This window comes from Aedes albopictus, chromosome 2, assembly GCF_035046485.1.
Source record: "Aedes albopictus strain Foshan chromosome 2, AalbF5, whole genome shotgun sequence".
Taxonomy (NCBI): Eukaryota; Metazoa; Arthropoda; class Insecta; order Diptera; family Culicidae; genus Aedes; species Aedes albopictus.
In genome coordinates, this window is record NC_085137.1 from 220,042,393 (window position 1) to 220,063,985 (window position 21,593).

Below are 21,593 nucleotides of genomic sequence, written 5' to 3' on the forward strand. Positions count from 1 at the left end.
CAGTGAATACATTTTCATGGCAAAATCTTTTGTTTTGAACGAGAAAACTGCTTTTAAATTCTTGATGATGGCAATGATTTCAATGACGAATGGTTCAACGTTAATATTGCTAAATGTCGATGTAAGTTATACAGATCCAAATGTCGAGTGGAAAAATCAGTTATTTTACTCATGCATACTACACCTTCACACTCTCAGTCACGTGAAAGACGCGTAGGCGGATTACGACGACTTCAGTTCAAAGTACGTCTGACGCGGCCGTATGAGCAATCAACTGATTATCTTCCCGAGAATCCAGCCTGCCATTCTCCGCGAAGTCTTTTCCCCGTTACAATAGGATTGACTGGCTGCTGTTGCTGCCACACGTTCTTCACCTTGACCTGTAGCAGCCTCGACGACAAATGTAATCACCCGACCCACTGCTGGCAATACACCTCGCTACTTTATGTCTGACTCGGGATACAATCGCTCATCAGATGCGTTCTCTGCTGCTACAATCAAACCCAACAATAGTTCTCCCATTTGTAGTGAATAATGTATATTCTTGATTAGAATATGTTAAGCGTGTTTTCAGATGTAGTGAATAACTTGGTGAATAATGTGTGTACTTGATTGGAATAAGTTAACCGTGTTTTCAGGCCGTACTAGAACGACTGTGACATGCATTGATGGTTATGATGATGGGCCGGAGTTGTATGCGTGCGCTTGCTTTGTCGATGATTGCCTTGCGATTCATGTTGAGGAAGACGAACGAAAAGGAAAGAAACAGATAGACTTGAATGAGGAAAAGCGACAGGTTGATTGATGCGATATGCAAGCTGGAGGATGGAAAAGCGTGCAAGAGAACGGGATGCGATGAATGAGGTTTCGGCTAGCATAAGGAAAGTGTGGGTGAGAGGAAGACAGCGATAGATTTGGAACTGGGTCTGGAAGAAATGTGTATGAAGCTTTTGGATTTGACCGGCATTCTGTTGACGATTTTATCGGCGAATGGACGCGTGGGCGCGAGTGAAATTTTGTTTTTAGGTTTTTCGGTTCGGACGATTGAAAAATGGCAGGGTATACTACATGGCGTGGCTCGGTCGGGATTAAGATTATCGCGAAAAGTGGAGAAGTGTTTTACGAAGTGTAATGGACAAAGGATGATATGTTAATAAAAAAAGGCAGGACGAGTGGGTACCTCGCCTAAACAGCACAGAACGAGTGGGTCTCTGTTGCTAAAATAAATGAAGGAAATAAATAATTCTAAAGAGGCAAATATGGCGGAGCAGAACGTGTGGGTATCTGCTACCGAAAGAATAAAAACAAAAAAAAAGGCAGGACGAGTGGGTACCTCGCCTCAAAGCACAGAACGAGTGGGTATCTGTTGCTGAAATGTTTGAAAATTAACCAAAAATGGCAGGACGTGTGGGTACCTAGCCATAATACGCGCAAAACAAGTTGGTAACTGATGTGAAACAAAAATAAACAAAGAAAAACGGCAGGATGATTGCATAACATCGCAGAACCATGGGCATCTGTACAGTTTTGACAGTGTGAATCAAAAAAATCAATTGTCATTCATAAAGAACGAAATAGCACTAAGAAGAAAGACAAACACTAAAGTCACAGATCATTGGACGCTGATCACATCCAATTTTGTGTGACAAAGGTTTAATTAATATTTTGTGCATCACACAGGTCGAAATGGAAGGCTAAATGTATAGTTAAATTATAACGCTTTATCGTAATCCTAGGACTGGATCTTAATTGGATTTGGATGATATTTAGATTGGATTGGAATTGGATTTGAAATGCAATTGGATTTGGGATAGATCTGAATTGGATTTGGATGATATTTGGATTGGAATTGTCTCGGATTTTGGACAGGATTCGAACTGCGTTCAAATTCAATGTGGTTTGAATTTGCTTGGAATTGGATTGGTTTTAAAATTGATTCGATTTGGATATGAATCTTGACTCAAATTGAATTGAGAATGGATTGGACCTTGGATTGGACTTGGATATGGATCGGATTTAGAGTTTACTTGGATAAGATTTGGACCGAATTTGAACTGAATTTGGATTGGTTTTAAATTGAATTGAATTTGAACTAGATTTGGATAGGTTTTTGACAGGATTAGAACTGGATTTGGATTGGATATGGGCTGGATCTGGATTGAATTTCATTGGATCAAGGTTGGATAGGATAAGATTTTGATACGGATTAGATTTAGATTGGATTGCAATTAATTCGTTATGGATCTTGATAGGATTGGAATTGGATTGGAATTGAATATGGATTAGATTGCATTTAGATCGAATTTGATTGGATTTCAATTGGACTTAGATTTGATTTGAATTGGATTTAGATTACAATTTGATTGAAATTGAATTGATATTCGATCTGATTTGGAATTGGGTTGAATTAATTGATCAGATTTGGACTGGATTTGGATTGGATTCGGGTTGGATTTTAAGTAGAAATCGAATGGAATTGGAATGAAATTGGACTACAATTGGATTTAATTGGATTTGGATAGCATTTGATCTGTATTTAATTGACTTTGCTTCGGAATTGGACAGGTTTCGGACTGGATCTGGATTGAACTTGGATTAGAATTGAATTGGATTTGGATATGGATTGTATTGAATACAGATTGGATTGGATTTAGATTGGACTTGGATTAGATTTGGATTGGATTTTAATTGAAATTGGGATGGAATTTGATTGAAATTGGATTAGATTTGAAATTGAATGATTGCATTGGATTTAGATTTGGATCCAATGGATGAAATGGATGAAAATGGATTGTATTTGGATGTGGTTGGTTGTGCATTGGAATTAAATTGGAATTGTATTGGATTTAGTTTGGATTTGGATATGGATCGCATTTAATTTAGATTGGATTTAGATTTGACTTGATTGAAATTTAGATTTTGATTAAAATTGGATTAGATTAGGTTTGGATTCGTATATGGATTAAAATTATACTGGAGTTGGATTGATATCGGATTAGATTTGCATTAGATTTGGACTGAATTGAAACTGGATTTAGATTTCAATTGGCTTGGTTTTGAATTGGATTGGATTTAAATTGGATATCGGCTGGATCTAGATTGAATTTGGAATTGGGTTGAATGATTGGATTGGAATTCGATTGGAATTGGGCTGGATTTTGATTTGGTTTGGACTGCATTTGGATTGGATTCGGATTGGATTTGGGTTAGAAATTGAATGGTATTAGATTGAAATGTGATTACAATTGGATTTGGATAGCATTTGACCTGCATTTCATTGAATTTGCTTTGGATTTGGACTGCATTTGAATTAGATTTGGATTGGATATAGGCTGGGTCTGGATTAAAATTAAATTGGATTTGGATATGGACTGTATTGAATACAAATTAAATTGGATTTAGATTGGGATTGGATTAGATTTGGATTTCGATTGAAATTGGGGTGGAATTGGATTGAAATTGGATTAGATTTGAAATAGGGTCGAATGATTACATTGGATTTAGATTGGGATTGGACATGGATTAGATTTCGATTGGAATTGCACTGAAAATGGATTGGATTGGAATTGAATTGAAATTGTATTGGATTTAGTTTGTATTTAGATTTGACTTGAATTTAATTTAAATTTGTTTAGAATTAGATTGGATTTGGTTTGGTTTTGTATAAGGAGTGGAATTATACTGGAGTTGAATTGATACTAGATTTAATTTGGATTGGATTTGCATTAGATTTGAACCGAATTGGAACTGGATTTGGATTTGAACTTGGATGTGAATTGGCTTGGGTTTAAATTGGATTAGATTTGAATTTGATATGGGTTGGATCTGGATTGAAATTGAAAGGGGGTTGAATGATTGGATTTAGATTCGGATTGAATTTTGATTTGATTTGTATTGGATTTGAATTGAATTAGGATTGGATTAACTTTGGATTTAGATTGCATAATTGGATTTAGTTTGGATTGGATTTAGATCTGAGGTAAAAAAATTTGCACTGAATTTGGACTGGATTTGATTCGGATAAGGAATGGATTTGGATTGGATTTCAGTTGAATTGATTTTGGAACTTATTTGGATTTGGATAGAAATTGAATTGAATATGGATATGGATTGGATTTAGATTGGACTTGGATTGGATTTCGATTAAAATTGGTTTGAAACTGGTTTAGATTTGAAATAGGGTTGAATGATTGTATTGGATTTAGATTTGGATTGGAATTGGAATTCGATCGTAATGGCACTGAAATTGGATTGGATTTGGATTTGATAGATTTTGGATTGGATTTAAATTGAACTTGTATCGGATTCAGTTTGAATTACATTTATATCTGTCTGAAATTAAATTCAGATTGGATTTCGATTGGAATTGGATTAGATTTGGGATATGGATTGGTTTTTTATATGGATTAGAATTATACTGGAGTTGGATTGAAATTGGATTGCATTTGGATTGCAATTGGACAGAATTTGAACTGGCTTATACTGGATTTGGATTTCATTTGGATTGTATTTCGATTAGAATTGCACTGAAATAGTATTGGATTTGATTGGTTTTGAATTGGAATTGTATTGGATTTAGTTTGGATTTGGATTGGATTTAGATTGAATTTTGAAATGTATTGTATTTATTTTGGATTGGATTTAGATTTGGATTGGAATTGGAATTAGATTTTATTTGGGCTGGACTTAAAATTTAAAAGTTGATTGGGATTGGATTGGATTTGTATTGGAACTGGATGTGGGTTATGTCGAATTCGTTTTTGAACCTGGGTTGGAACTGGATTGGCGGAAAATGTGTAAACAAACAAACGTCAAACAAACTCAAACAAACTTTAGTACAAGCGAAACCGAAGTCGGGTCGGGGTTGAAACTGTGATCTCATCCAGTTCCAACCCAGGTTGGAACTGAATCAAAAACGAATTCGACATTAGATTTAGTTTTATTTGGATTGAGATTGGATATAGGTTGTATCTCGGACTGGATTTAATTTGGAACGGATTTAGATTGAACTTGAATTATTTTTGCACTGAATTTGGATTAGATTTGGTTTGGATGAGGATGGTATTTGGATTGGATATGGGTTGGATTGAATTTGTATTTGTATTGGATTTGGAATGAATTTGGCCTTGAGTAGGATTTGGATTGAATTTTTATAAGTTTTGGTGTTGGATCGGATTGCATTAGGTTGAAATTGGATTAGTTTCAGATTGTTATTGATTCGTATTGGATTTTGATATGATTGGAATAGGATTGAATTTGATTGGCTTAGGAGTGGATCTGGATTGAATTAGGATTGAATTTCCATTTTATTGTATTTGTATCGTATTGGTATTGGATTCGAATTGGATGTAGTTTAGATCTGGATTGGATTAAGATATGGATTGGATATAGATTGGATTTAGTTAGGATTTGATTTAGAATTTACTTAAATTTGGAATGAATTTGGACTGGATTGGATTGGATTTGGTTTGTATCAGGATTTGATTTGGATTCAAGTTGGATTGGATTTGGGTTAGATTGAATTTGTATTTGGTTTGGATTTGGAATTTAATTGGATTTGGAATGAATTAGGATAGGATTTGGATTGAATTTTGAATTTGATTGGATTTGGATTGGATTTGTACAAGATTTGATATTGAATTGGATTTTGATTGATTTTTAAAAGGATTTGGATTTTATTTGATTTCAATTTGGCTTGGATTTGGATTAGATTTAGGGAATGAAATTGTAGTGGGTTGAACCTGGATTGGATTTGTATATGATTTGGACTGATTGGAATTTGAGTTGCATTAGATGTGTACTGAATTTGGGTAGGAATTCGATTGACTTTAGAGCGGATTTGAATGGGCCTAGGTTTGGATTTTACAATAGATTTGAATATTGTGGAGTTTCCACCTGGTTAGACTCTTGCGCGCATGTTAGTTGCTTGAACTTTGGAAAAGTGACTCTCTTTTATTTATATGGAGAGAGTAGAGGAGGGAAAGGATGTAGTGAATAATGTATATTCTTGATTAGAATATGTTAAGCGTGTTTTCAGATGTAGTGAATAACTTGGTGAATAATGTGTGTACTTGATTGGAATAAGTTAACCGTGTTTTCAGGCCGTACTAGAACGACTGTGACATGCATTGATGGTTATGATGATGGGCCGGAGTTGTATGCGTGCGCTTGCTTTGTCGATGATTGCCTTGCGATTCATGTTGAGGAAGACGAACGAAAAGGAAAGAAACAGATAGACTTGAATGAGGAAAAGCGACAGGTTGATTGATGCGATATGCAAGCTGGAGGATGGAAAAGCGTGCAAGAGAACGGGATGCGATGAATGAGGTTTCGGCTAGCATAAGGAAAGTGTGGGTGAGAGGAAGACAGCGATAGATTTGGAACTGGGTCTGGAAGAAATGTGTATGAAGCTTTTGGATTTGACCGGCATTCTGTTGACGATTTTATCGGCGAATGGACGCGTGGGCGCGAGTGAAATTTTGTTTTTAGGTTTTTCGGTTCGGACGATTGAAAAATGGCAGGGTATACTACACCATTACGTTATGAATCAGTACTAAACTGATAACGATCGGGATCGATGATATGAATTGCTTAGTTTATAGTGTTACATGACTACGCGTCACAATTCAACAATAATTGTTATGAACTTTTCATCTTCTTTGTTTATTTTGACCTGTCCATTATCAACAGTTGATACATAATCCGCTAAAGTAAAATAGCGATAATGAAGGTAATTTACCCGAGACAGCTAATATCAGCGCTAAACTGCTATAGCACGCAATCACGCAAGCACACCCTCCTTCACGGCTGCATCTAAACTTATTTGAATAGGAAGCTGGTTTTGCTCAGCTTCTGCTCAGGGAATAAAGCTGACTCCTACGCTTAACCGGCAAACGCTGGGAGCTGCTTGTTCTGATGCTAATCTAGTTTTTCCAATTGACAGTGGAGTAGGAAGGATTCATTTCACAGGGGTCGCTCGAGGTATTTCTACTGATTTCTAAGGTTTTTTTTCCAGAAACTCCACTAGGGATTTCGTCAGGAATTCCGCCATGATTTTTTTCAAGAATTCCGCCTTGAATTTTCTCTAAAAAAAAATCAAGTTTTCCTCCAAGGATTTCCTCAATATTCCCATAAAAAAATTCCGCAGGAAATTTTCAAGGAGTTCGTCAGTAATTCTTTTAGATTTTTTTTTCCAGAAATTCCATCAAAAAATTCCTCGGAAATTCATCTAGGAATTTCCTCAGGAATTTGTAACGTTTGTAAGTTTGTAAATTAGATCTAAGAATTTTCTATGAACTGTACTGCATGGACAAATTTGCCTCAGGAATTCTTCTAGAAATTTCCTTAGGAATGTCTTCTAGAAAATTTCCTCTAGAGTTCCACCAGGAATTTTCTCAGGAATTCCGCTTGGAATTTCTTTAGAAACTTTTCTTAAACATTTCTTTAGAAATTCCTCTAGGAATTTACTCCTCTAGCTCCTCTAGGAATCTCCTCTAGGAATATACTCCTCTAGCAATTTTTTGCTTTTTTGCTCCAGAATTTCGCTTGGAAATTCTTCAGGAACTCCTATTAAAATTTCCTGAGAAATTCCTGTAGAAATTTTCTCGGGAATATCTCAACGAATTTCCTTTGGAAATGCTCTAGAAATTTCCTCAAGAATTTCTCTGGGAGTTTTGTCAATAGTGCTCCCAAGAATATCCTCAGGAATTCTTCTAGAAACATTGCCAGGATTTTTTGTAGTTATTCTTTAGAAATTTCCCCAGAAATTTCTTCAAGGAATACCTCGGAATACCAAGGAATACCTAGGAACTTCCTCAGGATTAACTCTATTTGCTCAGTGGTTCCACTAGGAAATTATTCAGGATCTGTTCGAAAAAAATCCTCAGGAATATTTCTAGAACTTTCCTCAGGTCTTCAACTAGAAAATTCTTCAGAAATTCTTCCTGGAATTTTCTCAGGAATTTCTCTTAAAACTGCTTCCGCAGTTTCTTTAGGAATTTCCTCGTGATTTTCTCAAGGAATTTTCTTAAGAATTTCGCTAGGAATTTCGTCAATAATTCCTATTTAAGTTTTCTCAGGAATTCTCAGGAATTCTTATAATTTCATTAAAATGTATCCAGGTATTTCGTCAATAATTTCTCTAGGAATTTCCACAGGAATTTATCTAAAACTTTCCTCAGGAGTTGGTCAGAAATTTCTTCAAGAAATTCTATGAAAATTCCTGGAAATTTTTAGGAATTTACTAAAGAATTCTTCTGGGATTTTCTTCACGAATTTCTTTTAGAGTTTCCTCAAGAATTCTTCTGGGAATTTGCTCGAGAGTTTCCTAGAGGAGTCGTCAATAATTCCTCTATGAAAAATTCTCAGAAACTACGCAAGATTTTTTCAGACTTCTTTTTTTCAAAAAATGTCCTTTTACGTTTTCTCAGAAATCCCTCAAGAAATTTTCCTATTAACTCCTTCACAAGTTTCCCAAGAAAACTATCTAAAATTCCATAGAAAATATCCTTAAGAATTTTCCTGAACTATATGCAAGAATTCCCCTGGATATTTTTTTGGGATATGTCTTCAAATTCTCAATGGTTTGTAGGAATTTCTCAAAAAAAATCTACCGGAATTTGTAACGTTTGTAAGTTATGGTTACGTTTGTAAAATAGGTCTAAGAATTTTCCTTAAATTTCATTTTCCAATTCATGGAATTTGTTTTTCTCAGGAATTCTTCCAGGGATTTCCTCAGAAATTTCTTGTGGGAAATTTCCTCAGAAAATTCATAAGGAATTTGCTCAGGAAATGAGCTTGGAATTTCTTTAGGAACTGCTCTTTAAATTTTCTCAGTAATTTCTCTAGGAATTTCCCTAGAAATTCCATCAAGAAATTCCTCTAAGAATTCTCTCAGGAATATCTCTAGGAATTTCCTCAAAAAATGCTCTAGAAATTTCCTCAAAAGTTTCTCTAATAATTTCCTCAGGAATTTCTCTAAGAAATTCAAAAAGAATTCCTGCAGAGTTTTTAACGAACTCTTCCAGAAATTTTCTGAAGAATTTCTCTCGTCAATAGTGCTTCTAAGAATACCATCAGGAATTATTCCAGAAATTTCCCCAGGAGGTTTCTTAGTAATTCCATTACGAATTTCCCCTGAAATTTCTTCAAGAAATGCCACGTGAATTTCTCTAGGAGTTTCCCAGGAATTGCTCTAGAAATTTCATTAGAAATTGCCCTAGAAATTTCCTTAGGATCCCTACTATGAATTTCCTCTGGAATTCCGCTAGGAAATCTTCAGGAACTGCTCTAAAAATTTCCTCAGGAATTCCTGAAGGAATTTCCTCAGGAATATTTCTAGAAAATCCTTCAGAAATTCTCTGAAAATTGCCTCAGGAGTTTTTTTTAGGAATTTCCTCATGATTTCCGCAAGGAATTTCCTCAAGAATTTCTCTTGAACTTCCTTGGAATTTCTCGGAAATTCCTGAAAATTCTTAGGAATTTGCAATGGAACTCTGCTGGATATTCCTTCATGAATTTCTATTACAATTTTCTCAAGAGTTCCTCCAGGAATGCCGTCAATTATTCCTCAAGGAATTTCCACAGAAGCTCGACTAGTTTTTTTTTTTTCAAATTTTTTCTACGAAGTTCATAAAAACTCCTTCGGAAGTTTGCCAAAAAGCCATCTGAAATTTCATAGAAAATTTCCTTAGGAATTTCATAAAAGTGTATGCAAACATTTCTCCGGATTTTTTCTGGGATATGAATTCAAATTCTCAATTTTTTTTTGAATTTCCTAAAATAAAAATATCTACAGGTATTTTGTAACGTTTGTAAGTTATGGTTACTTTTGTAAATTAGTTCTAAGAATTTCCCATGAATTTCATTCTCCAATTTATGAAAAATTCATCCTCAGGATTTTTTCAGGGTTTTCCTCAGAAATTTCTTCTAGAAATTCACTCAGGATATATCTTGAATATATCTTGAATTTTCTATGGAAATTCTCTAAGGAATATCTCTAGGAATTTCCTTAGGATGTTTTCTAGAAATTTTTGTAAGAGTTTCTCTGGTAATTTCCTCAGGAATTCCTCTAGGAAATTCCTAAAGAATCCCTCTAGAGTTTCTTCAGGAATTCTTCCAGAAATTTATTCTGGAATTTCTATAAGAATTTTCTCAATTTTTTTTCTAGGAATTCTTCAATAATTTATCTAGGAGTTTCGTCAACAGTGCTTCTAAGAATATCCTCAGGAATTCTTCTAGAAATTTCCCCAGTATTTCTCTAAATAATTCCTTTACGAATTTCCCAGAAACTTCTTCAAGAAATAAGTATTTTGTGAATTCCTCTAGGAATTTCCTCAGGAATCCCAGTAGGAATTTGTTACGGAATTCCTCTAACATTTTTTTCTGGAATTGTTCCAAGAATTACCTCCGGAATTTCTTAAGGGATTTCTTGAGGAGTTTTTCTAGAAATTTTCACAGGACGTCAATTCGAAATTTTTCAGAAACTTTTCCTGGAATTCCTTAGGAATTTCTCTTGAAATCGCTCAGGAGTTTCTTTAGAAATTTCCTCATGATTTTCTTTAGAAATTTCATCAAGAATTTCAGTAGAATTTCGCTAGGAATTTTGTCAATAATTCTTCTATAAATTTTCTCAGGAATTATTCTAATATTTTCAATAGAAATTTCCCTAGGAATTTCCTCAAGGATTCATTCAGAAATTTTCCCAGGAGTTTTCTCAGAAATTTCTGCAAAAAAATCCTCGGAAATTCTTGGAATTTCCTAGGATTTTGCTAAGGTATTCTGCTCGGTGTTTCTTCAAGTATTTCTTAAGGAATTTCCTCAAGAATGTCTCTGCGAATTTCCTCAAGAGCTCTTCTAGGAATGTCATCAATATTTTCTATATGAATTTCCACAAGAACTTGGCTAGATTTTTTTCTTCTAAGAAAGTCCTTTTGAGTATCTTCAGAAATCCCTCAAGAAATATTCCTATCAACTCCTTCACAAGATTCCTAAAAAGCAGAACTTTCATAGCAATTTTCCTTAGGAATTTCCAAGAAGTTTATGCAAAAATTTCTCCGGATTTTTACTGGGATATGTCTTCAAAATCTTAATAATATTTAGGAATTTCCCAAAAAAAAATATTTAAGAGTTTCACTGGAAATCCTCTGGAATTTGCCCAGGAAATCCACTAGGAAACTATTCAGGAACTCTTCTAAAAATTTCCTCAGAAAAGTTTTTAGAATACTTCTAGAAATTTCCTCAGGACTTCCACTAGAAATTTCTTCAATAATTCCTATATAAGTTTTCATCAGAAATCTCTCTAGATATTTCGTTAATAATTTCTTTAAGAATTTTCTCAGAAGTTCATCTAGAACTTCCCTCAGGAGTTTTCTCAGTAATTCCTCTTAGAATTTTCCCATAAACTCCTTCAATAAATTCTCCAGTAATTCCTCTAGGAATTTTCCCAGAAATTCCTTCAAGGAATTTGTCGGAAATTCCTCTAGAAATTTCCTCAGAAAGTCTTCTAGGGGCTTCTACTGGAATAAATCCATAAATCCTCACAGGAATTTCTTCCTAAATTTTCCAGAATTTTTTTTTAATTATTCAGTGGTTGTCTCAGAAAATATGAAATATCTGGTATCTCAGATACCGCCGCAGGAATTTCTTTTATAAATTGCCCTGGAATATTTTTAGGAATTTTTCTAGCGATTTATTTTAATTTCCACCGATTTTTTTTAAGAAATTAAAAAAAAATGATTTTCTTAGATTTTTTCAATAATTTTTCCGGTAAAAGCTTTGTGAATTTTCCTAAATATTGCACTCGGAACGCTTCCGGATTTTTTTTAAATTTTGTTGCGAATAGTTCCTATGCGTTAAGCTCTTTGTGGAACTGGCAACCCTGAAACAATAAAGACGAGCGCTACAGTGCCTGCCTATTGATGAATTGGAACGATAGGGCAGTGCGTTTCAGTTCGTGATAAGAAGAACTATGAAGAGTCGTGTCGTGCACCGCTGTTAGGAGATTTGGCCGGAGAATTCATACTACAATGTAAAATGGTTTTGTATTATTTGTTATTATTTTCCTATTAACGTTCAATAAATTGCAGTTATTAAAGCTGCTTGAAATAGAGTTGCTCTCAGTATGGTATCCTGCCTCCGAACCGCCACAAGTCCTAGCAAAATTTCATTCAAGATTTCTCAACAAAAATCCAAGGTATTTTCTTAAGAATTGATGCAAAAATTCGTTCAAGAACCTCACTACTAATCTTCCATATCTCTTGCGTTGGCCACCACCACTAGCACAGTGCTACTGCTGAGTACAAAAAGCGAGATTTTTTCAACGTGTTATACCAAATGCAGCAGCGCGATCACTCGAGGGTTAATTCAATTAGGAATTTCACTAAGAATCTCCCCAGAAACTTCTCGTAAAAATTTTCAAGGAATTCCTAAAATAGTTAGAAAAATCATAGCCTAATACATACCAGGTTACGAATTTCTTAGGAGAACCAAAAGGATTGCGCCCAAAATGGTCTCCAATTTTTTTTCCAAATTTCCTGATAAATTGTCCCAGGAATTCTTCCGGAAGTTTCTTTCACAACCCTTTCAGAAATTTCTTTCGAAATCTTTCTGGAATTTCCTCAGAATTGGTAGTTTCTCTAGGAATCTCTTTGGCAACTGTTCCTTAGTCTTTCTGTAAGAATTTCTGTAAGACTATCTCTAAAATTTCTTCCAAAAATCTCCATGAATTTCTCCATAAATTTCATATAGGTTTTTATTTTAAAAATTTAGAGTTCCTCCAAAGATTCATTTTCTTGAAATTTTCACAGCCATTCATTTTCCCAGGAAGTACTTCACAAGGTTTCCTAGGCAATACCTACCAAAATATCCAGAGGAATATGTACAAGATTTCACCCAGGAATACATTTTCGAATTTTCCTTGGAATTCCATCAGGAATTTCTGTACAAATTCTTTCTAGAGTTATTCCAGGATTCTTTCCAGGAAATTTCCCAACAACTGCACATGAAATTCTACTAATTTTTCGCGCCATTTTCACCCGAATTGCTCTTGAAATTTTCATTCAAGAGCAATTCGGTATTCGTCCAGTAATTATTCAAAGAATTTGCACAGAAATATCCCAGTAATTTTTTAAGAATTTCTCCCGAGAATGCCGTCAGAAATTTCCAAAAGGGTTACCTCTGAAACTACTTAAACAATTCCTTCAGGAATTAGTCCATTCCTATTTCCCCAGCTAAATCTGAAAGAATTGCCCCAGGAATTTAAGGAACTATTCCTTTGATTTTCTAATAATTAACAGCAAACTTTCCAGGAATTCTTTCACAAATCTCTTGAACAATGCCTCCAATAATTCTTTGAGGAATGTTTGGAGCTATTCCTCCATGGACGGATCTACGGATTTCGCTTCAGTTTTGTGCAAGAAATTATGAGATTCATTCATGGGCCATGGATTATATAATGATTTCACAATCAATTAGTTAGAAATATCAATTTTTCGAGTATTGTTCAACTCATATGAAAAGGTCTAGTGGAATAAGTGGAAAGTAAATATGTACGTATATCCTAAAAAATGAGTTTCATGCTTTAGCATATTGAGTCATTTCAGTATATTATGTCATCAAGTAGAGGGTTCTTACAGAAGAGGCAAAGCAATATTGTAGGGGCTCAGCCCTTCTAGTCATATTATTGCACACTTGTACCTTGTACGAGCTATGAATCAATCAACATCGATTAGGATTTGTCGGATTAATCAATCTCTCTGAACCTGGTTCTGCTTTTTTTTGCAGATAAGAAAACTGTGCTGAATGGCGTTTCTGGGAAGTTCAACTCCGGCGAGCTGACGGCAATCATGGGTCCCTCGGGAGCTGGCAAATCCTCGCTGCTGAACATACTCACCGGATTCACGTAAGTCTTTCGATTGGTGTGCCACCAGGTCTGAACCCTGCCTGGTTCAACTTTCCGCACAGCCAGCAGCAGACATGTGTAAGCCTAAATTGAATTTCCAATTTCCTTTCCGGATGTCTCCCGTGCTTGTTTTTTTTTCTCTCTCTCGTGCAAACGCCCTACCGCCCACTGATCCTATTTGCGGCTCAATCAACGAACGGCGGCGGTCATCACTCCAGGACGAGTGGCGTCAAAGGTTCACTCAACATTGGTCGCACCGGCGTTGGAGGCAACAAATTGTGCAGCTATATCCTGCAGGAAGATAATCTGCATCCGTATTTCACCGTCCAGGAGATAATGATGATGGCGTGTGATTTGAAAATATCGTCACGATGCTTGCAGGGCGGCGAGAAGCAACGATTGGTAAGTGCTATACGGGAAAGCGATTTGTCCATGGTAAGGGTATGTGGTATGCGGACTAAATTACTCAATATTGTGCTTTGATATTTAAAGAGGTATTTTTTTTTCTGAAATATTCAAATCTTGATCAATACCCATGATATCCGACGATACGGTTTATTTATTTTTTTTTTCAGTAATTAACCAACCAATTTGTACATGATTATTAGCAATCTTAGAATAGCGTGGATCTTGAAGAATTTCTTGAAGGCATTTCCGGAGAACTCTCAAATGATGGAATTCTTGGAAAAGTTCTGGAATCCACCTGAAGAAATTTCTGGACTAAAAACTGGAATGTATTGAAAAAGACATGTTTGGAGGAACATAAGGCAAAACTGGACACATTTCCTCATTTTTTGGATTTTGATTTTTTTATTCAGTTACAAAGCAATACTTTCAGAATCGGATTTCGTACACATCCAGAGGGAAGATCAAGGTATCTCCTGATGTTTTCTTCCTTCTGGAAAATGTTTTTCGTTTAAAAAAATATTGAATAAAATTTAAAAACATAAAACCAAAAACATTTTCAACCGTTTTAATTAAATAAAAAATCGAAAACTAAAAAAATGAGAAAATGCGTCCAGTTTCGCCTTAAGAACGCATTCGTAGAGGAATTTATGACGCATTTTCTAGAGAAATTTCGGGAGTAAACCCTGGGAGAATTCCGAAAGAGTCTTCTCTGGGAGAATTCCTAAAGCTTAGTACTTGTGTGTTTGTACACAGATCGAAAAAAGAGTGTGAAATTTCTGTGACATAGGGTACTAGTTCCCTTATTAAACATGTGGCTCCCATTTTCATCCTACGAAAAACAAAGGATTAAAGCGTTGTTTGATTTGTTTCTTATTTTTGTATTTTTTGTTAGAAGTGAGCACGCATGAAAACAAAAAGAACGGAATCAATCGGTGCCGTAATCGCTTGTTTTCGAATAGGATGAATATGGGAGCATGAGATTACTGATGGAACACATACCCTATGATGCACATAATTGGAGCGTGGAATATTACAGAAGTTTACATGACATATCATGTAAATGTCATGATTTATCATATAAACTTCCATTATATGTCATGTAATTCAATATGACTCAGAATAATTACATGACATTTTTTTTAATTCTTAATCACTTAACCTAATTTACAGCTCTATTGTCCACTTGGGCACTACGTGAGCGATAACAATCGACAGCTGCACTTAGACTTTGCACAGCGCCTAGAAGTACTCTATTCTATTCTTCTATATTGAACTGGTTGCTTGCGTGCTTCCAAAGAATAAGAATATCAAGAAAGCCCACTCCGCTGATGCTCGGGGGGACACTACCGCAGCGCTATCTGCGGATGAAAGTTAAACCTTCATGCGGTAGTGTGCGTTACTGATTGTATGCGATTACTAAAACATACGTACACCACCTTCTCTTATGACGAATCACGAACACTGTTACATAGAGCTTTCACCTTGAAACGCTTAGAGCGCCACTTGTCTTGTCGCTTGACGTTTACATAGAAAAAGACAAGAGAGGGCATTCTTTCTATTTTTATTCTTTGTACTTCTTTCTCTGTTCTACTCTATTAATGGTAGAATGAAGAGCACGTGGATGTGGATGGGTGGCTTTTGTTCCTTTTCCAGTCCGATTGGGGGTCCATTATGAGTTGCAGTTCGCCGATGTCCAAGTATCCGGGTTCGTTTGAGCCGTAGGCTCAGAAGAGGGTCAATGTCAGCCGCTCTCGGGGGAAGAGCAACTGACGAAAAATTGCAAGTGCCGGGGCTGGGAATCAAACCCATGACTATCCGCATATGAAGCGAACTTGTGACCAACTACGCCACGGGCCCCGTATTACATGACAAATAACACAAATTCACAAGATATATGATGTGAATCATCATAATATTAAGTTTATACGACTAAAAAGAAGTTTACATGACGTGTAATCTTTATTATTTTTTTTCTGTGTAGTAAGTCACAGTGACTGTAAAAGAATAACAGGATATATTCCTGCGGGGAGCATTCTTGAAGTAATTAATGTAAAGTATTCCTGAATGACTTCATGAAGGATTTATTGGCTCCCGTATCCCTCTAAAGTTATCTCAAAGAATTCCAATACAAATCGCTGGAGGAAATCCTTCAAGTAAATCAAAAGAGATGGAAGAGATGATGGACAGCTTTTTGAAATTTCTGACCGAGCCACTGAATAAGTTTTTGAAAAGATCTCGGGAGGAATTTCTGAAGGAATCACTACAGAAATTCCTGGAGAAATCCCTGGAAGAACTTCCGGAGCAATCCCTGAAGGAATTCCTGGAGAAATCCTTAGAGGAATTTATGTAGTTATGCCTGGAGTAAACCCTGTAGGGATCGCTGGAGGAATTTCAGAGAGTAATCCTGGAGGAATTCTTGGTTGAATTCCTGGAGAAATCTTTTGAGCAATTATGGGAATCTCTGGAGCAATGTCTGAAAAAAAAATCGCATGAGGAATCCCGGAAGGAATTCCTAGACATTTCTGGAGGAATCCAGGGATTTCTGGAAGAATTCCTGGAGGAATTCCTAGAAGAATTCTTCGAGAAATCCCTGGAAGAATTCTCGTAGAAATCCCTAAGCAATCCCCAGAGGAATCCCTGGAGGAAATCCTGGAGGAACTTCTGGACAATTTCTTGATGAAATCCCTGAAGAATTTCCTGGTGAAATCCCTGAAGAAATTCCTGGTGGAAACTCTAAAGGATATCTGGGAGGGACCTCTGAAAATTCTCGATGTAATCCCTAGATGAGGTCCTAAAGAAATCCCTGGAGGAACGCCAGGAGAAATTTCTGGACGAATTCCTGGAGCAAACCCTGGAAGAAATCCTGAAAGAATCCCTAGATGAATTCCTGAAGGATTCTCTAGACGAATTTTGGGAGGTATCCCTGAAAAACTTTCTGAAGAATCCTCTTGAGAAATTCCTAGAGAAATTTCTGGAGGAATCTCAGGAGGAATGGCTGGAGGAACTTCTGCACGAATTCTTGGTGGGATTCCAGGAGGAACTCCCTCAAAATCCTGTATTAATTCCCGGAGAAATCCCTGAAAAAATGCTGAAGAGCAATCCCTAGAGAACTCCCTAGAAGAATTCCTGAAGGATCTCCTGGAGGAATCTCTAGACGAATCCAGGAGAAAATTGTAGAAAAAAACTGAAGAAATTTCCAGAGGAATCATCGGAGGAATTCCTGGCAAATTCCTGGAGGAATTCCTGGTGGAATTTCTGGAAGAATCCGTGAAATAATTCCTAGATAAATATCTAAAGAAATCCCTGGAGGAGAAGTTCCTGAATAAATTCCTGGAGGAAACTCTGGAAGAATCCCCGCAGGAATTTTTGGAAAAATCGTGAAGGAATTCTTGAAAAAATTCCTCATAGAATTTCTGAAGGAAACCTTGGAGAACTTCTTGGAGAAATTCCTGGAGGATTTGCTGTAGAAATTTTCAAAGAAATTTTTGGAGGAATTTCTGGATAAATTTCTGGAAAAAAATCCTCTAGAAATACCTGGGGTAATTCCTGGAGGTATTCTTGGTAGAAATCCTGAAGGAGTCCCTGGAGAAATGCCTGAATGAAAACCTGGAGGAATGCCTGGAGCAATATCATGAATAATTCCGGTAGGCATTGCTAGGGGAATTTTTGAAGAAATCCCTGGAGGATAACCTGGTGAAACTACCGCAGTAATTTCAGAAGGATATCCTGGTGGATTTTTTAAAGGTATTCTTGGAGGAATAGTAGAATGAAATCCTGGAAAAATGCTTGGATGAATCACTAGAGTAATCGCTATAGAAATTCAGGAGGAATGCCTGTGAAGAATTCCTGGAGGAATTCCTAGATCAATCCCTAGAGGATTCCCTAGAGGAATTCCTGAAGGAATGCCTGAAGGAACCCCGGGAGAAATTCCTGGAGACATGCCTGTAAGAATTCCTGGGGGAATCTCTAGAAGAATTCCTTGAGAAATCTTCAGGAGAATTCCTAGACGAATCCTTGCATAAATTCAGTGAGGAATTTCTAGAAGTTTTTCTTGAAGAATCACTGGAGAACTTTCAGGAAAAACCCCGGAAAGAATTCTTGGAGGAATTCCAGGTGGAATAACTTGATTTTTCCTGGAATTCCTAGAGGTTAAGTGTAGAATTAGCATTTAAAGCGAAACTGCAAGCATTTCCTCACTTTTTGGTTTTTGATTTTTTTATTTATTAACGAAGCAATATTTTCAAAATCGGTTCTCGTGCACATGTAGAGTATGGATCAAGGTATCTTCTGATTTTTTTCTGTAGTGGAAAATGTTTTTCGTTTTTGCAGAAACCATTTTTGAACAAAATTTCACGAAAAAATGGTTTCTGCTAGAATGGAAAACATTTTCCACCTCAAAAAAATCAGGAGATACCTTGATCCATACTTTACATGTGCACGAAAACCGATTTTGAAAATATTGCTTCGTTATTTAATAAAAAATCAAAAACCGAAAAAATGAAAAAATGCTTCAAGTTTCGCCTTAAGTTAAAATACACGTTAATATATGTAATAAAAAATCCTAGAGGAATCTCTAGAGGAATTTTCCAGACGAATCCCTGCAGGAATTCCCAGGGGAATCGAAGAACAATTCCTGAAAGAATTTTTAGAGTAATTCCTTGAGGAATTTCTGGAGGAATCACAGGACGAATTCCTGAAGAACTCCAAGGATTAATTTCTGTGGGAATTCCAGTAGGATTTTCTGAAGAAATCGCAGGTGTAACTACTGAAGAAATCGCTTAATATTCTGGAGGAAAGCCTGAAGGAATCCTCAAAAGAGTACATAGAGAAACTTTTGGAGGAATCCTAGTAGCAGCTCCTGAAGAAACCCCGGGAGGAATCTCGGTATCAATCCCAAAAGGGAATCTCTAAACAGATCCTGGAGGAAGTGTTGGATTTATTCCTGGAGGAGTTTCTAAAAGAATTCCAGGAAAAGTTCTTGGTGTTTTTTTTTTTTTAAATAATCCCGGAACTTGTTCTTAAAAGAATCACAGAAAGAATTCCCGGGAGAATCCCTGGAGGAATTTCTGAAAAAAAAAAACATGAGGAGTCCCGGAAGCAATCCTTAGGGGATCTCAGGAAAGGTAGAATTCCTACCCAGTCAACCAGTCATCGTATAAGATGTTGCATAAGATGATAAAGTGGAGGCCATATACGTGCCTGCCTCCATTTAGGCGCATGTAAAATGTACGCATATCGCCTCCACTTTACCATCTTATGCAACATCTTATAAGATCACTGGTTGACTGGGTAGTTTCTTGTTCTTGGAAGAATTTCTGCAGCAATCCTTGGATAACAAAAGTATTGGAGGAATAATTAGATGGACTCCTAAAGGAATATCCGTAAAAAATATTGAAGCAAATCCTGGATTAGTTTTAGAATAATCTCCTGTAAAATTTTCTGAAAGAATTTATGAAAGACATTCCTGCAAAAGTACTTCGAATAATTCCAAATGGAATTATTGAAGCAATCTCTAGCGGAGAAATATATGGAGAAATACCTGAAAATAAAAAAATGAAATGATTAACCCGTTTCGGTCCTAGTTGGGAATTTAATTTCAAAAAATCACTGTGACTTCATTTTCCAACCGATTTTTACGAAATTTTGAACGAAGATCGCGCTACATCTCTAGTTGTATGGAAAAATATTAAAATGGTATTTTGGTCCTTGGGGTCTGAGTTAATGAAGAGGTTTATGGGTCAAATCGGGTCAAAAATGGACCAACTTCCTTTAAACCACTGATTACTTGTAAAAAACTCATGCAATATGATTGCAAACATGTTTTGTATCTTTTTATTATTACAGACGCATAGTTTGAGTAAATTGGGATTGTCTGGTTTTGGTTCCGGATGTTCCGGGTCGCGTTTGGGGTGCGTTCGGAGGACACTTTTCACACGTTCCCTACACCTGACATTTTTTTCTCGCATAATTCTAAAAACAGGCTTGTCATGATTCATTCTTCATAATTTTGTATCTTAAGTAGGTTGAAGGAATATTCAAAGGTTTTTTTAACATATTGGCCGCCATCCCGGATGTTCCGGGAACCTGGAACCACCCGGGGAAGTGGCCATTTTCCTAAAAGTTATGAAACATGGCTTGCGACATATCAATCTTCATGATTTTGCAAAACAAGTATGTTAGAGTAGAATTTAGACGTTTTTGGGCATATTGGCCACAATTCCGGATGTTCCGGGAACCTGGAATGACCCGGGCAAGTGGCCATTTTCCAAACAATTATGAAACTTGGCTTGCGATATATCAATCTTCATGATTTTGCAAAACAAGTAAGTTAGAGTAGCACTCAGAGATTGTTGAACATATTGGCCGCCATCCCGGATGTTCCGGAAACCTGGAACCACCCGGGTAGTGGCCATTTTCTAAATTGTTATGAAACATGGCTTGCGACATATCAATCTTCGGGATTTTGCAAATCAAGTATGTTAGAGTAGAATTCAGAGGATTTTGGATATATTGGCAATTATCTTGAATATTCTGGTAACCCGGGACCACCCGGGAAAGTGACCATGCCGCAATAAATTATGCAACTAGGCTTACGACATAATCTTCATGATTTTGCAAAATAGGTAGGTAAGAGGAGAATTCAGATGGTTGTGGACATATTGGATAATACTCCGGATGATCTGGGAACTTGCAGCCATCCAAGGAAGTGGCCGTTTTCTCGGAACATCCAGATGTGGTTGCCAATATGATGATGATGATGATGATGATGGTTTCCATTCATTGTAGCACGGTACTAAGCCCGATAGCAATGGGCTGTCCATCCAATGTGATTTGATCAAGCAAAACATTATAATTATACAACCAAGATCATACAATTATATATAGTGCAAGCCATCGCATTGGAGGATGCCCCAATGAATGTGAAAAAAGAAGAACCTGTCATTCTTTACATAAAAGTTATAATAAGAAGTTGGCATCTCCACTCTTCCCAACCATTATGTTTCGACTGACAAATCCAAAAACCTCTGAATTCTACTTTAACATACTTGTTTTGCAAAATCATAAAGATTGATATGTCACAAGCCTTGTTTCATAATTGTTTGGGAAATGGCCACTCCCTCAGGGGGATCCACGTTCCCAGAACATCCGTAATTGTGGCCAATATGTCCAAAAACCTCTGAATTCTCCTCTAACACACTTGATTTGTAAAATCATAAAGATTGATATGTCACAAGCCTTGTTTCATAACTGTTTGGGAAATGGCCACTTCCCCGGGTGGTCCCAG

The 21,593-nt window shown here is 36.4% G+C and overlaps 1 protein-coding gene across 3 annotated transcripts in view; it reads left to right on the forward strand.

Moving 5' to 3' along the window:
* The window catches only part of LOC109433115 (ATP-binding cassette sub-family G member 1), a 214,966-nt gene that overhangs the window by 157,662 nt on the left and 35,711 nt on the right, over positions 1–21,593 (forward strand). For all 3 annotated transcript variants that reach the window (XM_029855594.2, XM_029855588.2, XM_062851161.1), the window contains 2 exons: positions 13,783–13,900; positions 14,119–14,302. In XM_029855594.2, the coding sequence (XP_029711454.1) occupies positions 13,783–13,900; positions 14,119–14,302 (302 nt within the window). The remainder of the gene's footprint in view (positions 1–13,782; positions 13,901–14,118; positions 14,303–21,593) is intronic.